The sequence below is a fragment of the Crocodylus porosus genome, unplaced genomic scaffold (assembly GCF_001723895.1).
Source record: "Crocodylus porosus isolate Cpor-Errol unplaced genomic scaffold, CroPor_comp1, whole genome shotgun sequence".
Lineage (NCBI taxonomy): Eukaryota > Metazoa > Chordata > Crocodylia > Crocodylidae > Crocodylus > Crocodylus porosus.
Window position 1 is genome coordinate 89,532,468 of NW_017728947.1, and position 19,859 is coordinate 89,552,326.

The 19,859-nt window shown below is 43.4% G+C and overlaps 1 protein-coding gene across 3 annotated transcripts in view; it reads left to right on the forward strand.

The window, feature by feature from the left end:
- Nucleotides 1-19,859, forward strand: part of RIN3 (Ras and Rab interactor 3) — a 112,611-nt gene that overhangs the window by 52,744 nt on the left and 40,008 nt on the right. For all 3 annotated transcript variants that reach the window (XM_019552437.1, XM_019552436.1, XM_019552438.1), the window contains exons 4-5: nucleotides 13,404-13,476; nucleotides 17,577-17,668. In XM_019552437.1, coding sequence (XP_019407982.1) covers nucleotides 13,404-13,476; nucleotides 17,577-17,668 — 165 coding nt within the window. The remainder of the gene's footprint in view (nucleotides 1-13,403; nucleotides 13,477-17,576; nucleotides 17,669-19,859) is intronic.

A 19,859-nucleotide genomic window follows, 5' to 3' on the forward strand; every position in this document is an offset into this window, starting at 1 on the left:
TTGACTAGCCGGTGCTGTCATTCGGTGACAAACCACACAAAGGTGCAATTGCCAAGGTAACCACCTCACGAAAATATAGGTGACAAAACCAGTTGCCAAAATATTCAATGAGATTGTGTTGATCGCACTGCAAAGAAAACACAGCTGTTTTGCTTTAAAGCATAACTGTGTTGGATAAATAAGGAAGGCAAAGATAACTGCAGTCATTACACCTCACTGATAATATGCTGTAATACAACTGCTGGCTTCTTCCTGGGCGAACACTCAGAATAAACTGGATGGAAAGACTGAGGTCCCTGGTGCTTCCGGGTGGAGCAGGGTCAGGGTTCGGTTTCTGCTCAGCAGTGAGTTCTGTGATGCATACAATCTGGAAATAAGAGTGACACCTAGGATGCATGGTGGATCGGACACAGAAACGAGGCCAAGGGCTGTTGAGGGCATGTGGTGTCTGGATGATAGTGGCAGCTATGGAAACTGGCAGTGGAGATTAGTTTAGATAGCAGGCTGCCTGACAGCTGGGATTGTCTCCTAATCACATTTTACCGCAATGGGTGGCAACCTTAAGATCAGCTGGGTGAAGCAGAAAGGCGAAACTGAGGCTTGCACAGGGCCAGGAGCAGCTGCAGGAAGTTGCAAGAGAAGTAGCCTGCAAGCAGGAGGTGTGATATAACCAGTAGGGTGGGAGGATAGCTGGTCAATGCAGAGGAGCTCCCGACAAAACCACAGGCAAACAGTGCTGAGCTGCAAGCCAGTTGCTTTCTGAGAAGTGGGCAAAGGAGAGGGGTAGCTCCCAGATCTCAGGGCTGTTGGTTGTAGCCACATTGGTCTAAGGACAAAGGCAGGTAGGGTTCTTTGAGTAGATATGATATCTTTTATTAGACCGAGTAGTTGGAAAAAATGTTCTCTGCAAGATTTTGGGCACAGATGCCCTTCTCCAGGCATAGGGAGACCCTGCTGGTGTTGTGTGTTTTCCAAGGTAGAAAAGAAGCTAATTTGCAACATGCAGGTCTGTGAAAATGCAAATGAGTGGTAGTTTGGGAGACAATGGATAGAAATAGGAGGGGAGGGGGAGAAAAAGGAGGGAAATGTGTGAAGGAATGTAGCTAGTCAGCTGCAGGCAGGTTACCTGGGGTCATCAGATGGTAAGCAGGTTGCAATGTGCCATAAATCCAATGTCTATATTTAGTCCATGATTTTTGTATACAGTAGACTTATGAAGTGAAGTTTGTAGGCTCGTCTGTAAATTCCCTTTGAGGATTAGAATTGAGAGATTGGAGAGAGAATGATTGTCTTGTGAAAAGTATGCACACACAGGTAACTGGATATTTTTGTCTTTGGATTTTCAGTGTGCGTTCATTCTGGTATGCAGTTGTTATTTGGTTTCTCCTACATATTTTCCATCAGGGAATTCAGTGCACTGGATGCAATTTATATTACGTTTCTGGAGGTGCAGGTGTAGGTCCAGGAATGTTGATGGTTCTGTTGTGGGGTGTAGTTATTGTGGGAGTGGTGGAGATGTGTTGGCAGGTTTTACATTTCTTGTCCCAGCATGGTCTGGATCCATTTGGTGTGTTTTGGTCCATAGGAAGTTTCATGAACGACACGTGCCCCTGGAGGTTGCGGGGGCACAGCGACCGCCTGCAGGCAGCAGTGGCAGTGGCGGGGCGTGGTGGTGACGAGTAGCGACTGCCTGCAGGTGCCGCCGGCCGTGTCGGCAGTGCTTCTGTCAGGGGGTGCACTGCCAATCTCAGGGGGTGCACATGCATCTGCATGCACCCCCTTCATGTCACCAATGGGAAGTTTGCTTCTGGTGATGAGGTTAGCAAAGTTCAGTGCTTGTTTAAAGGCTAGGAGGGGTGGTTCTGGAAAGATCTCTTTAAAAATTCAGTATTCTTTTAGTATGGGTTGCAATTGTTTAAGGACTTTCTGTATAGGCTCCAGGGAAGGATGTTATGTCATAACTAATGGTGTGCAATTCGTGGGGATTTTTTTTTTGTACTGCAGTAGCTCTTCATGTGGTGTCCAGGTGGCTCTTTCAAAAGTGCAGTCTATCTCTCCAGAGGAGTGTCCTTGTTGAGTGAAAGCCCTTTTGAGATTTGTGAGGTGTGTATGTTGGTCTATGGGTTTTTTGTATATGGTGGTTTGTATTTTACCATTCTGGATATTGATCATGATGTCTAAAAAGGAAATGTTGATGCCGGAGTATTCAAGAGAGAGTCTGATGGAGTGGTGATGATTCTTGAATTCATGATGGAAATCAATCAGAGATTCCAGGTTTTCAGTGCAAATGATGATGTCATCTATATATCTTAGGTATAGCATGGGTTTAATAGTTCAGTTCTTGAGGAATTCTTATTCCAGGTGGGCCATAAAAAGGTTGGCATATTGGGGGGCATTATGGTACCTATGGTCTGGAGGAAGTGTTGGTTGTTGAAACCGAAGTTGTTGTGTGTAAGGATGAATTATGTAAGTTCAGTATATCTTGAGGTCTGTACTCTGAGTTGTTAACTTGCTTGTGTAGATATCCAAGGCAGGCTTGGATGCCATCCTGCTGTGGGATGTGGCTATATAAACTGGTAACATCCATGGTAGCTAGGAGGGTATTGCTGGGAAGGTGGTCTATGTTTTTACATTTTTGTAGAAAGTCTGTGTCTTGGATACAACTCGGTCTTCGGGTGACCAGAAGTTTTAGGGTGGATTCAGTGAAACCTGGTCGTTCCTCTGTTAGGGTTCCATGGTTGGAAATTATAGATCTGCCTTGGCGATAGGTTCCAGCTGTGGATCCCTAACTGAAGAAATACCAGGTTTCATCAAATCTATCCTAAAACCTCTCATCGCCCAAAGACTGAGTTTTATCCGAGACACAACAGATTTTCTACAAAAATGTAAAAACATACACCGTCTATCCAGCAATACCCTCCTAGCCACCATGGACCCTGCTCCAATCAACTGGGTCACTGGCAGACATGCAGGCCCCCACTCTTTAATTCATGGTGCTTTACATAAAGCTCCACAAGTTAGAGCTGCCTCCCTGACCCAACAGGCACTTGGGGGATCAAGCCGCACTTTGGAGCCAATTGAGGACCTGGGTGGGGCATAAGGTGGGGGGCTCCAATCCACCGTCCCCACCTTCAGCTCAGGCTGGACAGTCCCCAGTCTGCAGCTTGCTTCCCCTCCCTTCTCTCCCCTCCCTTCCTGCAGATAGCTCTGGGCTTTGGTGATGTGTAGGAGGTACACTCGGCTGCATGTACACCCCCTCAGATAGATGGTGCACCCCTTTAGAAAAGCGCTACTGACACTGCCAGCCATGCCTCTGGGTGGTCACTGCTCACCCCACCCCCTTGCCACTCACACCACCAGTGGTGTCTGTGGGTGGTCACCGACCGCTGGTCCTATTTGAAATCAGAAGCACTTGTGCATACATTCTTTAGAGGCAAAGCTCTGCCAGCTTTCTGTGTGGTTTGCACATTGGGATCATAGGAAAGTAGGACTGGAAAGGACTTCACAAAGTCATCTAGTGACTCTAATCCACCCCCCTGCTTAAGGCAGGACCATGCATGATTAAACCATCCCAGCTAGTGTCTGTCTAACCTGCTTTTGAAAGTTTCCAAGCATGGAGAATCCACACCTTCTCTAGCTAGCCCGTTTTAAGACCTGACTACTCGCATAGTCAGAAACTTCCTCCTAATCTCCAGCCTAAATTTCACCTGCTGCATCTTAAGGCTGTTGCTTCTAGCCCTGTCCTGCAGCCACAGCAAAAAGTGCTCTGTTGCTTACCAGTGGATGTTTGTCTTTTCTGTCAATTGGAGTTCATCATAAAGAGTTTAAAAGGAAAAAAAAAACACCCGATTTCTATGCTGAGCTTTAGGTCAGTGAGATTGTGTGGAAACCTGCTGGAGAGATGCCCACATGGTTTTCTTAGCTTTACTTTAATCCCCAGTTTGGCTTTTGTGCTTGCTTTTCATTCCCAGGAGGAATGATGTAAAATCTCTGTCTAATCATTGCAGAACTAGAGACAATGGCTGCTGTTCTAGCATAATGTGGCCTTCCACTGCTCTGCAAACTACAGGACCCAAAGCAATCTTCGGTTCTAAAACAGCTACTCTAAATCAGTGTTCCAAATACCAATGCCATTGTCTCAGGGATTGAACTGGGACATATAAAGATATTTTGCCCTGGTATTGCTGTTTGAGAATCTTAATGAGCTTATCTAATATTAAAAGGTGCCTGTAGACATGCAGGGATGCTGCTCTGACATGCTGTAATTATGGTGGATTGGAGTCTGCTGGAGTGTACTGATTAGCATGCTCCAGCAGTCTCCACATCTTGTATGTTGTGTCCCTGCGCTTCATTGAACGAGCTTTAGTTAAAACTCCCCCACTGCCCTTTTGAAGCACAGGATGCTGAATACACAAGACATGGTGGGGCCCTTTAATTCTCTGAGAGCCACTCTGATTAAAGCACTCCTAAACCCTGGAGCACATGTAAAGATGCCAATGAATGTAAATGTGTACACACTCATCAAATCCAATGAGGAAACTGATGCATGAGGAACCAGTAGGCCACATAGGATATTAGTGCCAGAAAAGAATTTAGGACTTTTAATTCCCGCTCTGATATTTTAATCACAAGACCGTACTTCCTTGAGTGGCTGTGGGCAAGGACTGCAGTCCTTTCAGTTAGAAACATTCATCATTTTGATGAACTCTACTAATCTCCACCCTTTCAAAGCAGTTTTTTCACCTGTACATATAGCTGGAAACTGTTTTTTCCCTTGTGCCACTTCAGTTTTCTCAGAAGTTTCATACTTGGGCCTTCCCTCCCAGATACCACATTACTTCTTTTAAACTATGCTTTAAATTATGCCTTTTCTATTCAGCTGATGATTGAGTCTGTATTAAAGAGTGGCATGATGTTGTGTGCTAGACTCACAGAAATATATTGGTAACTGAGAGCAAGCAAGGAAGAAGAATGATGCTTAGTAAACAAAATTATCATAAACTGTATATCCCATGAATTTTAACTCTACCTGAGTGCATATACACATGCAATTAATGCAAAGCAATAAACTCCAGTGCTGTTTGAGCCAGAGTAAACTGCTCGAATGGTGTACCTGGGTAAACTACTCCCAGGTACAGCATCTACACGTGGATGTAGGCCAGCAGCAATTTGATCTGGGGCAGAGCAGGCCCGAGCTGCCAGGAGGCCTGGGGGTTCAGTTCCAGGCTCCAAGTGGTAGTGTCGGTGCTGACAGGAAGCGGGAGTCTGGCCCCCAGCTGGCTGGGCTAAATAGGTGCAATTTGCACCTGTGGTCACTGTCCACACATGTTTATATGCAGTTTAATTATTCTGCTATAAAATAGTACTGTCCCTGACAGTACTATTGTACAGTGCAATTAATTAGTTTACTGTGCCCTAATACTGGTGCATGTGTAGATGGCAATGCTTTACTGTGGAGCTGATCAGTTTATTCCTCAGTAAAGCACATGTGTAAATGCACCCTCTTTCTACCTAAAGTCATCCCCTCAAAGCTAAGGGTCAGAGGCAGGGTGTATCTACTCATGTGCTTTACTGTCCCCTTTTTTGACTACCCAGTACAGGCTGGGTCGTTTTAAATTTCTATGGCCTGTTCCCCACTACAAAGTGTTACCAGTAATGTTCACCTTCTGTTGACACAACCTTGTTTGCATCTATACTCCATTTGTCTTACTGACAAAACCCTGAACTTGTGCCAAACAAGTTAAGCCACTTCCTTGTGCAGCTAAGCCCCTTACTGGCATTGGTAGTCTGCCTTTGTAGATGTATTATTTGTGTTAGTCCATCAGCAGCAATACCACCATGCACCTACCCCTGCAGCAGGGACCACTCTAATTAAATGTTTTAATCCAGCTGTCCAGCGGTCCTACCAGAACAGAAGGCTGAAGCCTCCCCTTCCCTCCCCTGTAAAACTTAGTGAATTAGGAAATGCCTCTCTTTCTGCTGCCTCTCTTTTTTTTTTTGAAAACACAGGTAAGGCTCCTTGTGAAGCTACAGAATCAGTTGACCGCATAGTGCCACCTGAACCAGTAGAACAGTCCTGGATTTCCTCAGCCTGTGAAAAGATGGGGTAGTGCAAGGTCAACAACAAAATTTACACAAAAATATAGTCATTGCAAAGCAGAGGCTGTGCTATGACAGGCATGATCTCCACTGTCAGGAAAAGGGGAAATAACTTTGGTAGCCGAACCAGAAGACAAAGGAGGCTAATGCTGTTGCTGACATCTTGGGGCTTTCACTGCTGCAGTACTTGGGATATTTTACTGAGCAGTGATGCATGTTAATTCCTTTTATCTGGCAGTGTCTCAGTGGGGACCCAAAAGAGCCCCAACCCCACCATAACTGTGGCAACTCTAACCATGACCAGAAGGAAATAGAAGTGGACAAAGAAGGCTGATGAGGTCTTGGAGATGCTTGGGAGTTCTGAGTCGTAAGTCTGTGAGACCAGGGCATGGTGGGAACCCATGGTGGAAGAAAAGGGAAATGTATCAAAATACAACCCAGCTCCTTAGCTGAAAAACTTAGATGTCCCAAACCTTGATGGAGCAAACCAGGTAGAGGTCTACTTCTCAGCAGCCATTACACTTAGAAAACAATGCTTTCTTTCTAGAGTCAAAGATATATTCCACTTGTCTCAAGACACCAGCATATCCTGTAAAAATATGCCTTTTGCTCAACCCCCATGGACAACGAGAAGTTTTAAGGGTATGAATCACAGGTCAATGTACAGCACAGTGGATGCATTAGATTTGATAGCGACAAACCCCTAAACTCATAACACTTCATTAGATTTATAGTTCATATGAGCTTTCCCAGGAGTTGACATGAGGCTTCATCACAATCTTGACATCATAACCATAAAAGATTAAACTTGAGAAGCAGCCTAAAGAAAGACACCTCAGGGTAAAGCAGGAATTGGACAAGCAGAGGCGCACTGACTTGAACAGTTTCAAGTCAAACTGAGGGAAGATTTGCCTCTCGGTAATGAGGATTGAAAGACAGCACAGATGACTGAGCAACTTCTGAAAAAGTTACTCAAGAGGTGCTGGGAAAACCAGGGAAGACAAGACAGTCCTGGTTTATCTGCATCCTTCTAGGTCTACATAGCTAAAGAAGGAAACTGGTACAGCAGAGGAAGGTAAAGCAGAGCATTACAGGAAGTTTGACATTCAGATTCAATTTTGCACATTGGGTAAATAGTGTCAACTCAGCAGAGGCAACTTGCAGGAAAAGAGGCACGTCTGGAGTCTCAACATCTCAAAAAGGCTGCAGTAGAATTAGAAAACATACAGAGAAATGCAGCTGAGGTGGGGTATGGACCAGCTGCTGTACTAGGCAGACTAAAGTGGCCAAGATAATTCAGTCTGGAAAGGAGGAGGAGAGGCAATATGATATCATTCTATAAAATTGTGAAGGATCTGAATAGTGAACTGTTATTCATCAGATTGCAGAACACTAGAACTAGCAGACACTGAGTGAAATTAACAGAAGAAATAGGCTCTTTGAAATTTAAAACAAACAAGCAGAAGTATTTTTACATATGGTTAACTTGTGGAACTTGTTCCCAGATAGTGGCAGGTAGTATAACCAGGTTCAAAAAGGGATAAGGCAAATTCATGGAAGACAGGTCCATCAATAGCTGTTAATCAGAGCAGTTGGATGCATCCTCTGATATCCCTAAGCTAATGATCGTTGATGCCAGGCAGTGTATGAAAGAGGATGGATATTCTCCCTCTAATGCATCCACTGTTTGCCACTGCTGGAGATAGGATACTGAGCTACATGAAGCATTGATCTGACCCAGTATGTCACTTCTTATGTTCTACGCATAAGATACAGTCAGGAAACTAACCAAAAAACAGGGAAAAAAGATCCATGATTTAGGACAAATACAAGTGCCTTTAAACAGAAACTAAAAGTTGTTGCAGACAGATGGTTGGAGAACTGTGGTGACTTATACAGCCACAATCTAAATTCTGATCCTGACATCATCAATGGACATGCATGTGAACAAGAAGTAGAAGAGACTGATTTATACTTGAGAAGTTGTTGAAGAAGCAGCACAAAATCTTCAAACTGGCAAATCAGCAAGAATAGAGAATGGAGCATGTTGCTGTGATTGATACAATTCACAAAACATGCGAAATAGTTTTATGAGGTAGCAAGCTGTATGACCATGATCTATTCTACTGTAATTATAGTTTCCCAGAATGCTGCACTAATTACTACACCATCAGCCAAACTGGTCACCTAAGCAAACTGGTACTCCTGAACAACCTCAAGTAGTGGTACTGCTTGCAGAAAGGCAAGCAGGTTTCAAGACCAGGTGAAGTGCAGCAAATCCTTAGCCTGAGAATCCTGAGTGAAAAATATAGAGAGCATCAAAAGAAACAACTTCATAGACTTTGATTAAGCATTGGGCCTTGTATGACAGGGAGTGCTATCGGCTGTGATGGAGAAGTATAACATCAGCAAAAGAATCAAAACCGTGATTGAAGTCCTCTATAGAAATGTAGAGACCATGGATGGCCCTTGCAAATGACATATTCTAACTGGTTCTGTAGACCTGTGGTAAGACAGGTGTCCTCTCTCACCATGTCTGCTCTACCTTTTCTCTTTGTCAGTTCTTTGAAGGGACAGTATCACTTGAAGCTGGAAAGCCCCTTTACCTTTGCTTTGCAGACAATATGAATGTGATAGGAGGTGGAATGTGACCAGAGCTGGCAAATCTAGCAAGAGTAGATAATGTTGCGACTGCCTACAGGATGAAGAGCAGTGCAGAAATAAAGTAAAGTAGTGACGATGGGAAATTCTGGTAATCAACAAGAAATACAAATACAATGTGTGTATACATCAAAGGCAAGAATACAAACAAATGGATTCATACAGGTACCTTGAAACTACCATCACAAAAGAGAGAACATGAAACACAAATCAAAAGTAGAATTGTGACCCAAACTCCCAAAGCTGGATGAAATCTAGAAGGATAGTCTCCTCATTTTATGGTAAAAGTTCTTTGAGTGGCTGAACAGGCATGGCCTCCAGCAGCAACAAAACAATGAATTCTAGCCTTTGAATTCAGGTGTCTCCGAAGAATTCTTCAGAAGTAGGACTAACAACTCTATCAGAGAAGAAGGAACTGATAATTGGATCCCAAGAGCCTTTACAAGCAGCAGTAAAAGGACAGAAAGTGGAATGGTTTGGTCATGTGATCTGAGCAACAGGCTTGGCTAACATGATTCTGCAGGGAACAATTGAAGGGAAGAGGAAGAGGTGACACAAAATCATCACCACTATGACACAAAAGCATTTCTACCTGGACAGAGAAATAGTGCCATAGCAAGGAAGTTTGGCACCCAGGGCAAGCCCACAGCAGGAGCCAACCCTCACCCTGCACATGGATCCGAGGGGCGCATGCTTGGGAGTGCACACAGTGGCAGGAGCCACCCTTCCCCTGTCCCCACACCATCATGGCTCCATCCCGCGCCCTGCCCCCCAGCTGGGCAGTGCCTGTTGGCTCCCCTTAGTTTTGGTGCTCGGGGCAGTCACTCCGCTTCCCCCTCTCTCCCCACTTGCTATGGTATTGCAGAGAAATCACAGGCAGAAGTTCCCCAGAGCCTAATGACTACTTGAAGTAGAGGAAGATTATTATTGGTTCCACCAAATGACAGCTCTGCTTATCTACTCATTCTTCTAGTACAAGGTTTTCAGCCTTTTTTAATAACTGTACCCCTGGCAGCCCCTCTTTTAGTAAGTGTACCTGTGGGGGGAGTGGAGGTGGCGAGCAGCCAGACACTGAGCGGAGGTGCAGTGAGCGGTGGAGCAGCGGCAGTGCAGCACCTGTGCAGCCCTGCTCTTGCCCTGTCCCGGCCCTGCTCCTGTGAGGCAGTGGTGCAGGGTGGCGGCACTTCATCCCTGCTCGCCCCCTAGGACCTTTCAAAGTACCCCCACGGGTACGCATACCTCTGGTTGACAACCCCTGTTCTAGTAGTGAGATGGCAAAGAGATAGTAAATCGGTGTATAAGAGAGGAGATCATTGGATGAAAAAAGCGGGAGGTGTGGGAACTTGACCTCAAACACCCACAGTTCCCCTCTGGAGAGTCCTAGCATCCCACAGTGCACTGCACAAATTTCTCAAAACATGGCACTCTGACCAGTGTTATGGACACACTGGCCACACACTGTGTAATGCATTTTTTGCCAACACAATCTAGTGCTCTGAAGATGTACATCACTGGCCAAAGCAGCCAAACATGGATGCACTCTAGCAACATGGCAGTGTTGTATGCTGTCAGAAAAGTTGTGATAAAACTTTCTGGAGTAAAACGAAGTGTTGGACATGATGTTCCTGTATGAGCAGAGAACTAAATTGTACTGGGACAAGGCACCTTTATTGGGGATTTTACCAGTTTTACTCTCCTAAACAACTTAGTTGTACATGTACAAAATGAGTGGACAGACCAAGAACAAATTACTCCCATAACATCTGTAACCATTTGCAAATGCAAAAGTGCACTGTTAGCTGCAGCTGCAAATTGCAAGCCCCAAATGGGTTATCTGGTTATTTTAATCTAATCTGAAAACAAGGGCTGCAAAAGCACAGTGTGAGTGTGTGGGGGGGAACCTTATGAAATCAATTGAGATGTATGCGAACCAACTCACAAGCTCCCAGTCTCCAGGTGCAGGTCTGAGTCTCTGGATTTACATGCTTTATATGTTTTTGTTTTTCTTTCCACCATTTGGAAGGATATGAGTTGTACACATTGCAAATTGGTGCTGCTAAATGCTTAATCAATATCCTTTAACAGGCAATATGATCCTATTTGGGTCATACTTGGATTTCTGGAGAATTGTCAGGGAAATGGATAGCTTGGAGAGCTTGCTGCACTGAAAAATGTTTTTGCCTAAGGTGCGTTATGAATTACATCTGTATGATAGATTATGATATCACTATGACAGGATGATGTTAATCTGTCCATAACTCATCTGGCACAGAATAGAATTACTGTTAAGAATGTATTATAAAGATTGTGCAGTATCTTTAAAAGCTCAGATAGACACCTTCAGCCAATGCCTCTATACACAAAAGTCTGGCAGGATGGTAGGGTGAAGAGCCCTCTGATGGAGGAATGTTTGTCCAGGTTATAAGTCATGAGGGTGAAGCAGAAACAACTCTGCCGTGGATTCACTTTCAAAGGGGCTTTTAATTGTATAGGAAATATAACGAAAAATGGGGGTCAGCAATATCCAGTATAGTAGAGACCACAGCAAAGCACTCTGGGGGCGGAAAACATGGGTCCTAGACCAATATCACCTATGACAGAGACAATGGGAGACACCACTTTGTGTTAAGGGAATGACTGCTTGAAAGAACAACATACATGGTAAATCAGAGGAGCTGGAGGACTCTGAGGGCTGTGAATTAGGACTGATAGGGATGTTGATGCCTCATAGCCAAACTCAGAACCTGTGTCTCTGACCTGGGACTTGTAAAAGGGAAGAAGGTAGAACAGAACCAGAATGGAAGAAAGAGCATGTGAGCTCAAGAGGTTGTTCTGGCCTTGCTTTTACTATTCTGCTGGTGCAAACCAACCCAATGGCTGTCTAAGTAGCTTGCTGAATGTTCCCTGGGAGTCCCTGGAAGTTAATACGTAGTCAGTGCAGCCACTGCGTGCCACCTCTGCTTAGCCACCAGTGTACAGGCAATCCTGGATGTACCCAAGACCTAGTGATCTCTGGCTGTCAGAATGACCAGAGGTATAATTTAGTAAAACTCTGAGGCTGCTTCAGATTACACCGGGGACCATATCACCTTGCAGCTGCCCCAGGATCAGGGGAGCCCAATAATAACTAAAGCCACCTTTGTCTTACCTCTGCTGTACTGAGAGTATCTCCCCTGCAGCTGGGTATCTAGGCCCCAGTGAAATCAGTGGCAAAAATTGTTTGGCTTCACATAGGTCAAGATTTCATCCATAGCGTTTCATTATGAAGGACACTTTTTAGGTAACCATATCTGGATGAGGGTTGACAGTGTTTCAGAAATATGGTAAGAATTTGGGTTTTTTCGTTTTAATAATGATTTTTGCTATATCCTTAATGAAAGCCTAAGCAAAATCTGGGGAATAGAAAATGAGGTTTATGGTCTGGGTTGCAATTTAGCTCCATCTCTGAATTACGCTGAAGGAGAATGACAGTACTGAATTGTGTTTGTGCATTGAAATGACGTGTTCACTCGGTCAACTGTCATCCTGGTCAGAACAGAGAGACCTGAGTCTGATCTCTTCATGCATTTTTCATACCACTCTAGCTCTTCAGAATGAAATTGGTAGAACATTGCTTCAGTCAAGTTGGGTTTCAACCGCTTGCCTTCAGTGGTATAACATGGTCAACACTGGTGTACATAAGAGGGCAGTTAAGTTCAAGTTATATAATATACATATGGCTTTGTTATGCAGGTCTTCCCAGGCCCTGAAGGTGCCAGGACATGTAGCCAACAGCTATAATTTCACTTGGAATAGAAAAACTCAAAATGCACATTTTGCCATAGAGTCAATGTTAACCAAGGAATTCCATTTCTTCATAACACTACATGTGTTGTCATGTACTGTTGTTCACACTGTGATTGAAATGATAATACATATTCAACACTAGGTGGTGCTTCACTATACATGGCAATATTACTCTGTTTCTTGTCTCATATATTCCTGCTTTTGCCTCTTTGTTTTCATGGAAAGAAACTCTGAAGCAGATAATCAAAGAGACTGTCTTCCTGTTTTAAAACTGACCACACTGCTTTATATGAACTGTATTATATACCAAGATTGTACTGAATTACGTGATTAGAAAACTATCTAGTAAACCTTCAAAATTCAATAACTGGGGTTGCATTAGCATCTTATAACATAGAAATCCAATCTAGATTACTGGAAAGTACCATGTATCTTGTTACAGTTCATTAATATTCTCTCTGTGATTTTCCTTGAAGTATGCATGGTAGTAGATGGTATAATCCTTTTCTGGCTTACAACACAAAAGTCAGAAATCAAAATAATTTGTCAGGAATGTGTGCATACACGTATATTTTGTGTTCCTTTGTTTCTAGTGTTACCATAGCACATTAGCTTCTCCTAAATTTACTAGTATTAAGATGGACTCTCAGTTCCTTCTACATTTTCCTGGAAAAAAAATAGATTGCAGTACGCCAGCTGGAACCAATTCTTTGACATTTGTATTCTTCCAAACAATGGCTAAACTCCTCTTCCTCCCCTGCCACTGAAACAAAGATGAGTGAGAGCCAAACTCAGCCATCTCTTTCCCATGGGGCTCAGTGAAAACAGCTGCTGAATACTTTTTTGTTTCTTATCAGTCTTGTACCTGGAGGGATCTGTCCTAGTGTTTGAGGATGTCTTCAAACTGGTAGCATTCTACTGCGTCAGTAGGTAAGTGGTACTCAAGGTTTCTGTATTGGGATTGCTTCATGGTGGGCCTAGGGTAACTCCATGCTTGAAGCTGGCCTTTACTGTCATGCAGGGGTGGAACAAAAGGATGGTTAGCTTGTAAATACCACCTTTCCAAGACATCGCCCATGTATGTGTACCCAAAGCAACCAACAGTTCAAGCGCCAGATTCTGCTCTCAGGGTAATACCAATGTAATTCCACTGACTTCACTGGAGTCAGGCTGGGTTTATGACAGGTCCACAAATAGAAGCACTTAGAACTATAAGAGCAGAGATTGTTCTTTCTCCCTCTTAAGTAAGGAAAATGAGATGTGAGTGTAAGTGGGGTTCGGCTGCTTTGAATTAGAGATGAGCCCAAGTAATGAAATTCTGGCCCAGAACTGAATTCACATTTCCCAGTTTTGTCAGGACTGGAACCAAGCCGGACCATTATACAAAGAGGCCTAGTCATAAAATTCAAAATTCCTCAGTTTTGCGTGGAAATGGTGTGTTCCCATCTCTCAAATTGCTGTTACGCTTCTACTGGCCAGTCCCAAATGCTGCACCTTACAATTGTGCTTCTACCAGAGTTGCAGTCAATTTGGTGGGTTTAGCTCACATAGACCTTAAGTTCAGCCCTCATGTATGGACTTTTGCCACCATGGAGTGGTCTTTTGTGCTTTCACATTTGAAAAAACTAAAAGCACAGCTTCACCAAAACCACTGGGGTTTGCTTGCATGCATGTTGACACCTATAAGTATGTAAAACCTGTAAGTATCTAACCACAACTGTATACCTGCTCGGGTTCACGCTGAGCTCAGCTCAAGCTTGCAGGCTCCAGAACGTGACTAAACTTTCAGCTCCTTGTTATTAGAGTAGGGCTAAATTGTGCAATTCACAATAGTTAGATGCCTAGAGCTCCCAATGACTTCACTGGGAGTTTTGTTTGAGGAAGGGCTGTGGGAACAGGCCCAAAACTAGTGCACAGTCTGTTACAGAGCAGTGAATGCATAAAAGGGCTTGGTGAGGGGGTGTAAGGATTAACCACCTCATGCAAAAACTGCCAGCAGAGCTGAGAGAACTTGAGGAAAAACTGTGGTTTATCAATTTGATGGGAAGTTTAGACAAATAATAGTAAATATTTCACACTAATTCAGAATAAAACATTAAAAATGTGCCATACAAACTTTAGAGATAGAAAAGGCTTGTTATATTGTCCTTTCTGCTTTATCAGGGGTCATTCCCTATCTAATGTTAACCCTGTGTAATCTAATCTATGGATCTGTAGTAATTCAGTTTAATCTAAAATATGCATTTGTGCCAATCTTTTTACAGTGGTATCAGTGCATCCTTTTTGCGCTGCTCCTGCTTTATCAAGTCTGGTTTTAAATTTGATTTAAACTGCTGGCAGTTTGAAGATAACCCTCAATCACCCTTGCAGTCCCATAACAGTAATCACAAAAGGACTGAAGCTGCTTGGGGTATGTCTACCCTGCAGTGTAGTGTAGACATATCTGAGCTAGGTTTAAATTAGCTTCCCTTGTGGGTCAGGTTTTGCAGGTTGTGCTGAGTTCCATGCCACCCTGGCTGGCCTGCTGTCAATACGTAGTTCCAAGTTAGATCAGGTCCACAGCAGTAATCGATTTATGATAAGGTCACTTTATACTGTTCTGGCTGTAGAAAGGATCCAACAATGATAGTGAGTTGTGTTGCCAGTGTCATAAAACAGACTGAATATTAATAAGAGTTGGGTCCAGATTTTCTAACCGTATGATCCATGGGGGGCGGGAGGAAGTTCACATCTGCGTTATAAGCACAGTAGACTATATCCCAGCTAAAGATGCACATTCCGTAACAAGAAAGACCTTGCTGTTAGTTCCTTTTTATAGAGGATACTATGGGGTATAAAATGTTCTTTTGATGTTTTTACTGATTTGTAAGACTGCTGAAGGCAAATGGAGAAATAATTTTCTGTCAGCATTAGGTAACAAAAAAGGTTAAGCACTGATTTTTTTTCCCCTCTGGGGAGCACCTAGAAGTCCAGTGCATGCTCCTGAATGATTGAGTGGATTGACCTCTATTCAGTCTCTAGTAAATAATAATCTATAAATAATTGGAAACAGTTTATCACTGCTGACAGTCTCTTCTCAGGCGAAGGCCAGATCTGTTCTAGCAAGTGGCTAAATTACCTTGCACCACTAAAATAGTACCTATAAGTCAACGAGTGACTCGGTGACTTGCATGTAAACTGCCTGGCCTGCAAATGAAATGGATCTTTTTCTAGAAGTGCCACTGCTTAATAATATTTTTCCATAGTCAGATCTATGCATCTCAATAATAAATGCAAGCACATGAAGAACATAGTAAGAGAAGGCCAGTGCGTTAGCTCCCAGTTCCTCTTTTACACCCACACATTTTCCACAAAGAGATCCCAGCTCTATCTCAGCTTATTAAAAATAATCAACCAGCCAAGCACTCAGTGAAGCACGCAGAACCATGGGGTATACATTACAGTCAGCAGAACATATGCTCTTTAGAAAGGGACAAAGGAGGTCACAGCAGGTTCGTCTGTCAGCAGACTAGCTCTTTTTAGAGCTGCAATGTCATTTAGATTTTTTTTTTAAACAGAGACCAACCAGTCATGAGGTTAGTTTTTTTCAAAATGACTTCCTGCTGCTTGCTGAATGGCTAGCTAAGCTTTTTAACATGTAAAGCCAGCCAGAGCCTGTGCCTCACTGCCCGTTTCATTTTATTGTTGACTTTCAAGGGCCTTGTAAGGAGAGGGATTAGGTAGAAATGGTATTACAAATTATTGTTAGATGTGAACCAAGGCAAAACAATTATCAGCAATCCCAAAAGCTTCCCCATAGAGCCCAGATGGCAGGTATATTCCTATGACTCTTGCCAGCCCTCCCTGATGAATTCTGTTTTCTTCAGAAAAATTCCACACCTTCCAAAACCGCCACAAAGACTGAGACTACAGAGTTAAGGGATGCTGCCAAGTTCCCTGCCATAACATGTTTCATTACCTCTTGTCACATCATACAATAGGCTACTTTATCAACTTTACCCTGTACTTTAGGATCTAATTTAAATTAATCTAAATAAATAAATCTAATCTAAATTATTTTATGTGAAGGAGAGACCTAGATTTGGAGGGATGGGAAGGGTGGTAGAGGAAGGCCTAGGAGCCACCGAAAAGAGAATCCAATATTAACTAATAAGTAATTGCATTGTACCTATTTGCAGTGCTATAGCTTTTTCCATCCAAAAATCTCATAATGTAATGTAATGTCTCAGAGCCCCATTCAGGTTGGTCTCATTATTGCTATTTCCTGAATGAAGAAATGGAGGCACAGAGGTTAAACCACCTGAATGGCACTGGGGCTAAGAATCTGCTGAAAACTAGAGTAATCTCAACTGATGCAAATTGCAGATTTCTTTGGGCGTTGTCGCTAGCTAGATCTGGAAAGTTAGGTGAGGTGGCCTCATGCTGCTTGCAATACTGAGAATCCTCCCACGCACCTGGCTGGCGGGCCTTGCTCAGGGGTAAGCTGATTATAAGATTTAGGGCCAGGGAGAAATTTTCCTCCAAGTTAAATTGGCAGAGACTGTTGTGGGGTTTGCTTTTGTCTGTAGCATGTAGAATAATTCACTTTCTAAAATTGTCTAGGCATTATCTACCAAATTCCCTGCAACTGTGGGGGGATCCAAGGCATTGGTGAAAGCCTTGTCTCTCCTGCTCTCTTCCAGTGACCTACTATATGATACTGGAGTTTGGGGTGCGGAGGAGGCTTTCCAAGTGCTTTGTGGCTATGGTGTGCAGAAGGCCCAGGCGAGGTTCTCATGGACCCTTTTTTGCCAAATGCCTATTACATTGGATAATTACAAACTCAAGGCACTCTGCGTAAGGACTCCAGAGATCCCTCCCACTCTTAAGTTTCTCCTATCTCTGGGGTATGTTTGGGGCTTTAGTGGCAATTGAGGATGTTCACCACTTTGCAGAACTGAGTTACAGTTACCAGCAAATCCAGCTGCTAAAAATGAACTGCAAGCTGTTTGACTCACTGGAGTTTTTTTTCCTTTCTTTATTTTTAACAGGGATTTGTTGCCCTTCACATTGAAGCTGCCACAAGCAGTATTAGAGGCCAGTAGTTTCCAAGATCTTGAAATTATTTCTAGCCTGGGGATAGGTAAGTCTTTTAAAACAACATTTGCTTTGCACAAAGTTGTGAGAACCTCTTCACTGAAAAGGCTGATGGACTTGCTATGATAAAACAGGTCTTGGAACAGGTGAAGAAGCCCAAATACAGAGGAGATGGATTCTGTTTCCTTCACAGCAGAAGTGTCAAACTATGGCCTGCAGACTGGTTCTGGCTGGGGTCCATGGGTCTGACCCTGCCTGTAGACTGGCCTTGCATCACTTACCCAGCCCATGGGACCAGATGAGTTTGACATCCCTGCTATACATATAGCTAGATATGCTAAAAGGGGCCTCTGCCCATGCCCATGCATGTCTGACATTACTCAACCCATCTCTATCCCTTTGGCCTGTTTACCAGATGTATAAATTGCACTCCCACTGATAAGAAGTTGTAGGCATTAAGTAACATTCCAACATAATGACTGAGTGCCCTGGCCCCATCCAGGATAATTGGCAAATATTCAATTTAGTTGGAAGCCCAAGCAAATGGAAAGATAAAACATCCAGCATCTTCTAGCAGTTCACTGACTTCATACATTCCCCTTCTCTAGTGTGTGGGAAGAAAACTATAAACAGTGAAGCCTCTGCATTTAATCTGATCCATCAGTACTCCTGCTCAGCTCGGGTGTGGCAAATGTGTGTGTTGTGTTGCTTGGTGTCAACCTGATAAAGGGGATGTTTTCTGCATATGAAGATGGGTGTTGCTTTTAATGACAGGACTGCACACCATATTTCATCTTAGGATTTCAAATACCCAAGGCTGAAGGTAGAGAGGGATTTTTTTCATGGTGAATTTCAAGTGGTTATTTCAATATCAGGTGTCTGTTTGTTTTTTTGGCAAATCTGTATGTTCAACATGGATGAACTCTTAGCCTGTCAGTTCCTTGGTCAGAAATATAAATTTTAAAATCTATTTGTTTGTACCAACCAAAATCATCATTGTGAATGGGCCAATCACACATGATTTCTACCTTTGTGCTTTTAAGGGCATGGGAGTGCTTGGAAGGCCCTTGCTTTATAATAGGCCCCTGCCAGATGTGCAGGTAAAGGTGCAATGAGATCTGATACCTGATCTATGCAATCACATTTCTGCCATCCTACACATGCATGGCAGGAGGCATGATTGCAGGATTGAGCGTCAGATCCTATTACATCTTATTGCCAGTGCACATCTTATTGCCAGGATCACAGTTTCTGTATCATCCTAAATGAGCAAATAACAAGTTCCCACAGCTGGGAGCCCTGTCAGCTGATCCAGGCTCCCAGCCAGGGGGTGCACTATCAGCTAACAGTGCTCCCAAGCACAGGGGCCTACATGGCTACATGTTCAGTTAAAGATGTGATAAGAACCAGCAACAAAGTTACTACACATTTTGGTGGAATAACTGTGTATTATTTCTTTTTTTATGGCACCATTTAATTGCTTTAACATATGGCTGGATTACAATTTAAAACATAATTAACTGGTTAATCACATTTTAAATGCAGTGTGATGCAGGGGCTATAACAGTCTTGCCTGTTGTGCCTGGAGGCTTTGAAAGCTGTTCTACGTGTAATCACTAATATCAGCTAATGGTGTGCTCCTTTATGGCAAAAGCACCTTCCTGCTTTTGGTTCCTGGTTCAAGTTTGAGCAAGGATAAATCCTCTAGTCACCAGGCATTTTTGACTGTTTTACCTAGCTCCAAATTAGCAACCCACTGCCACCTGGAGCAAAGCCATTCTGAAAATAAAGTACTTCAGAGACTGCCAAGACTGAAGGATGTGATGTTCTAGCACCTCTTTTTTCGCATGGCTCTGTGTTGCTAGCATACTTCCCCTGCTTTGCATGAGAGCTGGTGCTTAGTGGCCACAAGGTACAGGAATTTTATACTCTTCAGAAAATTGGTCAACCCAGAAATTAGATCTCGTGTCTAACAGGCCTGAACAGATTTCTGTTACTCTGCAGTCTACATGTGCCTGTGAAGGAGATTTTGTACGCCTAGTTGCTTAGATAACAGCTGTACTTAGACACTTCACTTGCCTCATCCTACTCAGGTCTGCGCTCTGTTAGCTGAGCTGGAACTCTGGCTAAGCAACTCAGATTCCTCACTGTTAAACCTACTTCTGCTAAGACAAACTTTGTATTCAACACCTTGCTCTTGCACTAGTTTCAGCTTTTCTTCTGCTGAAGAACTTGGT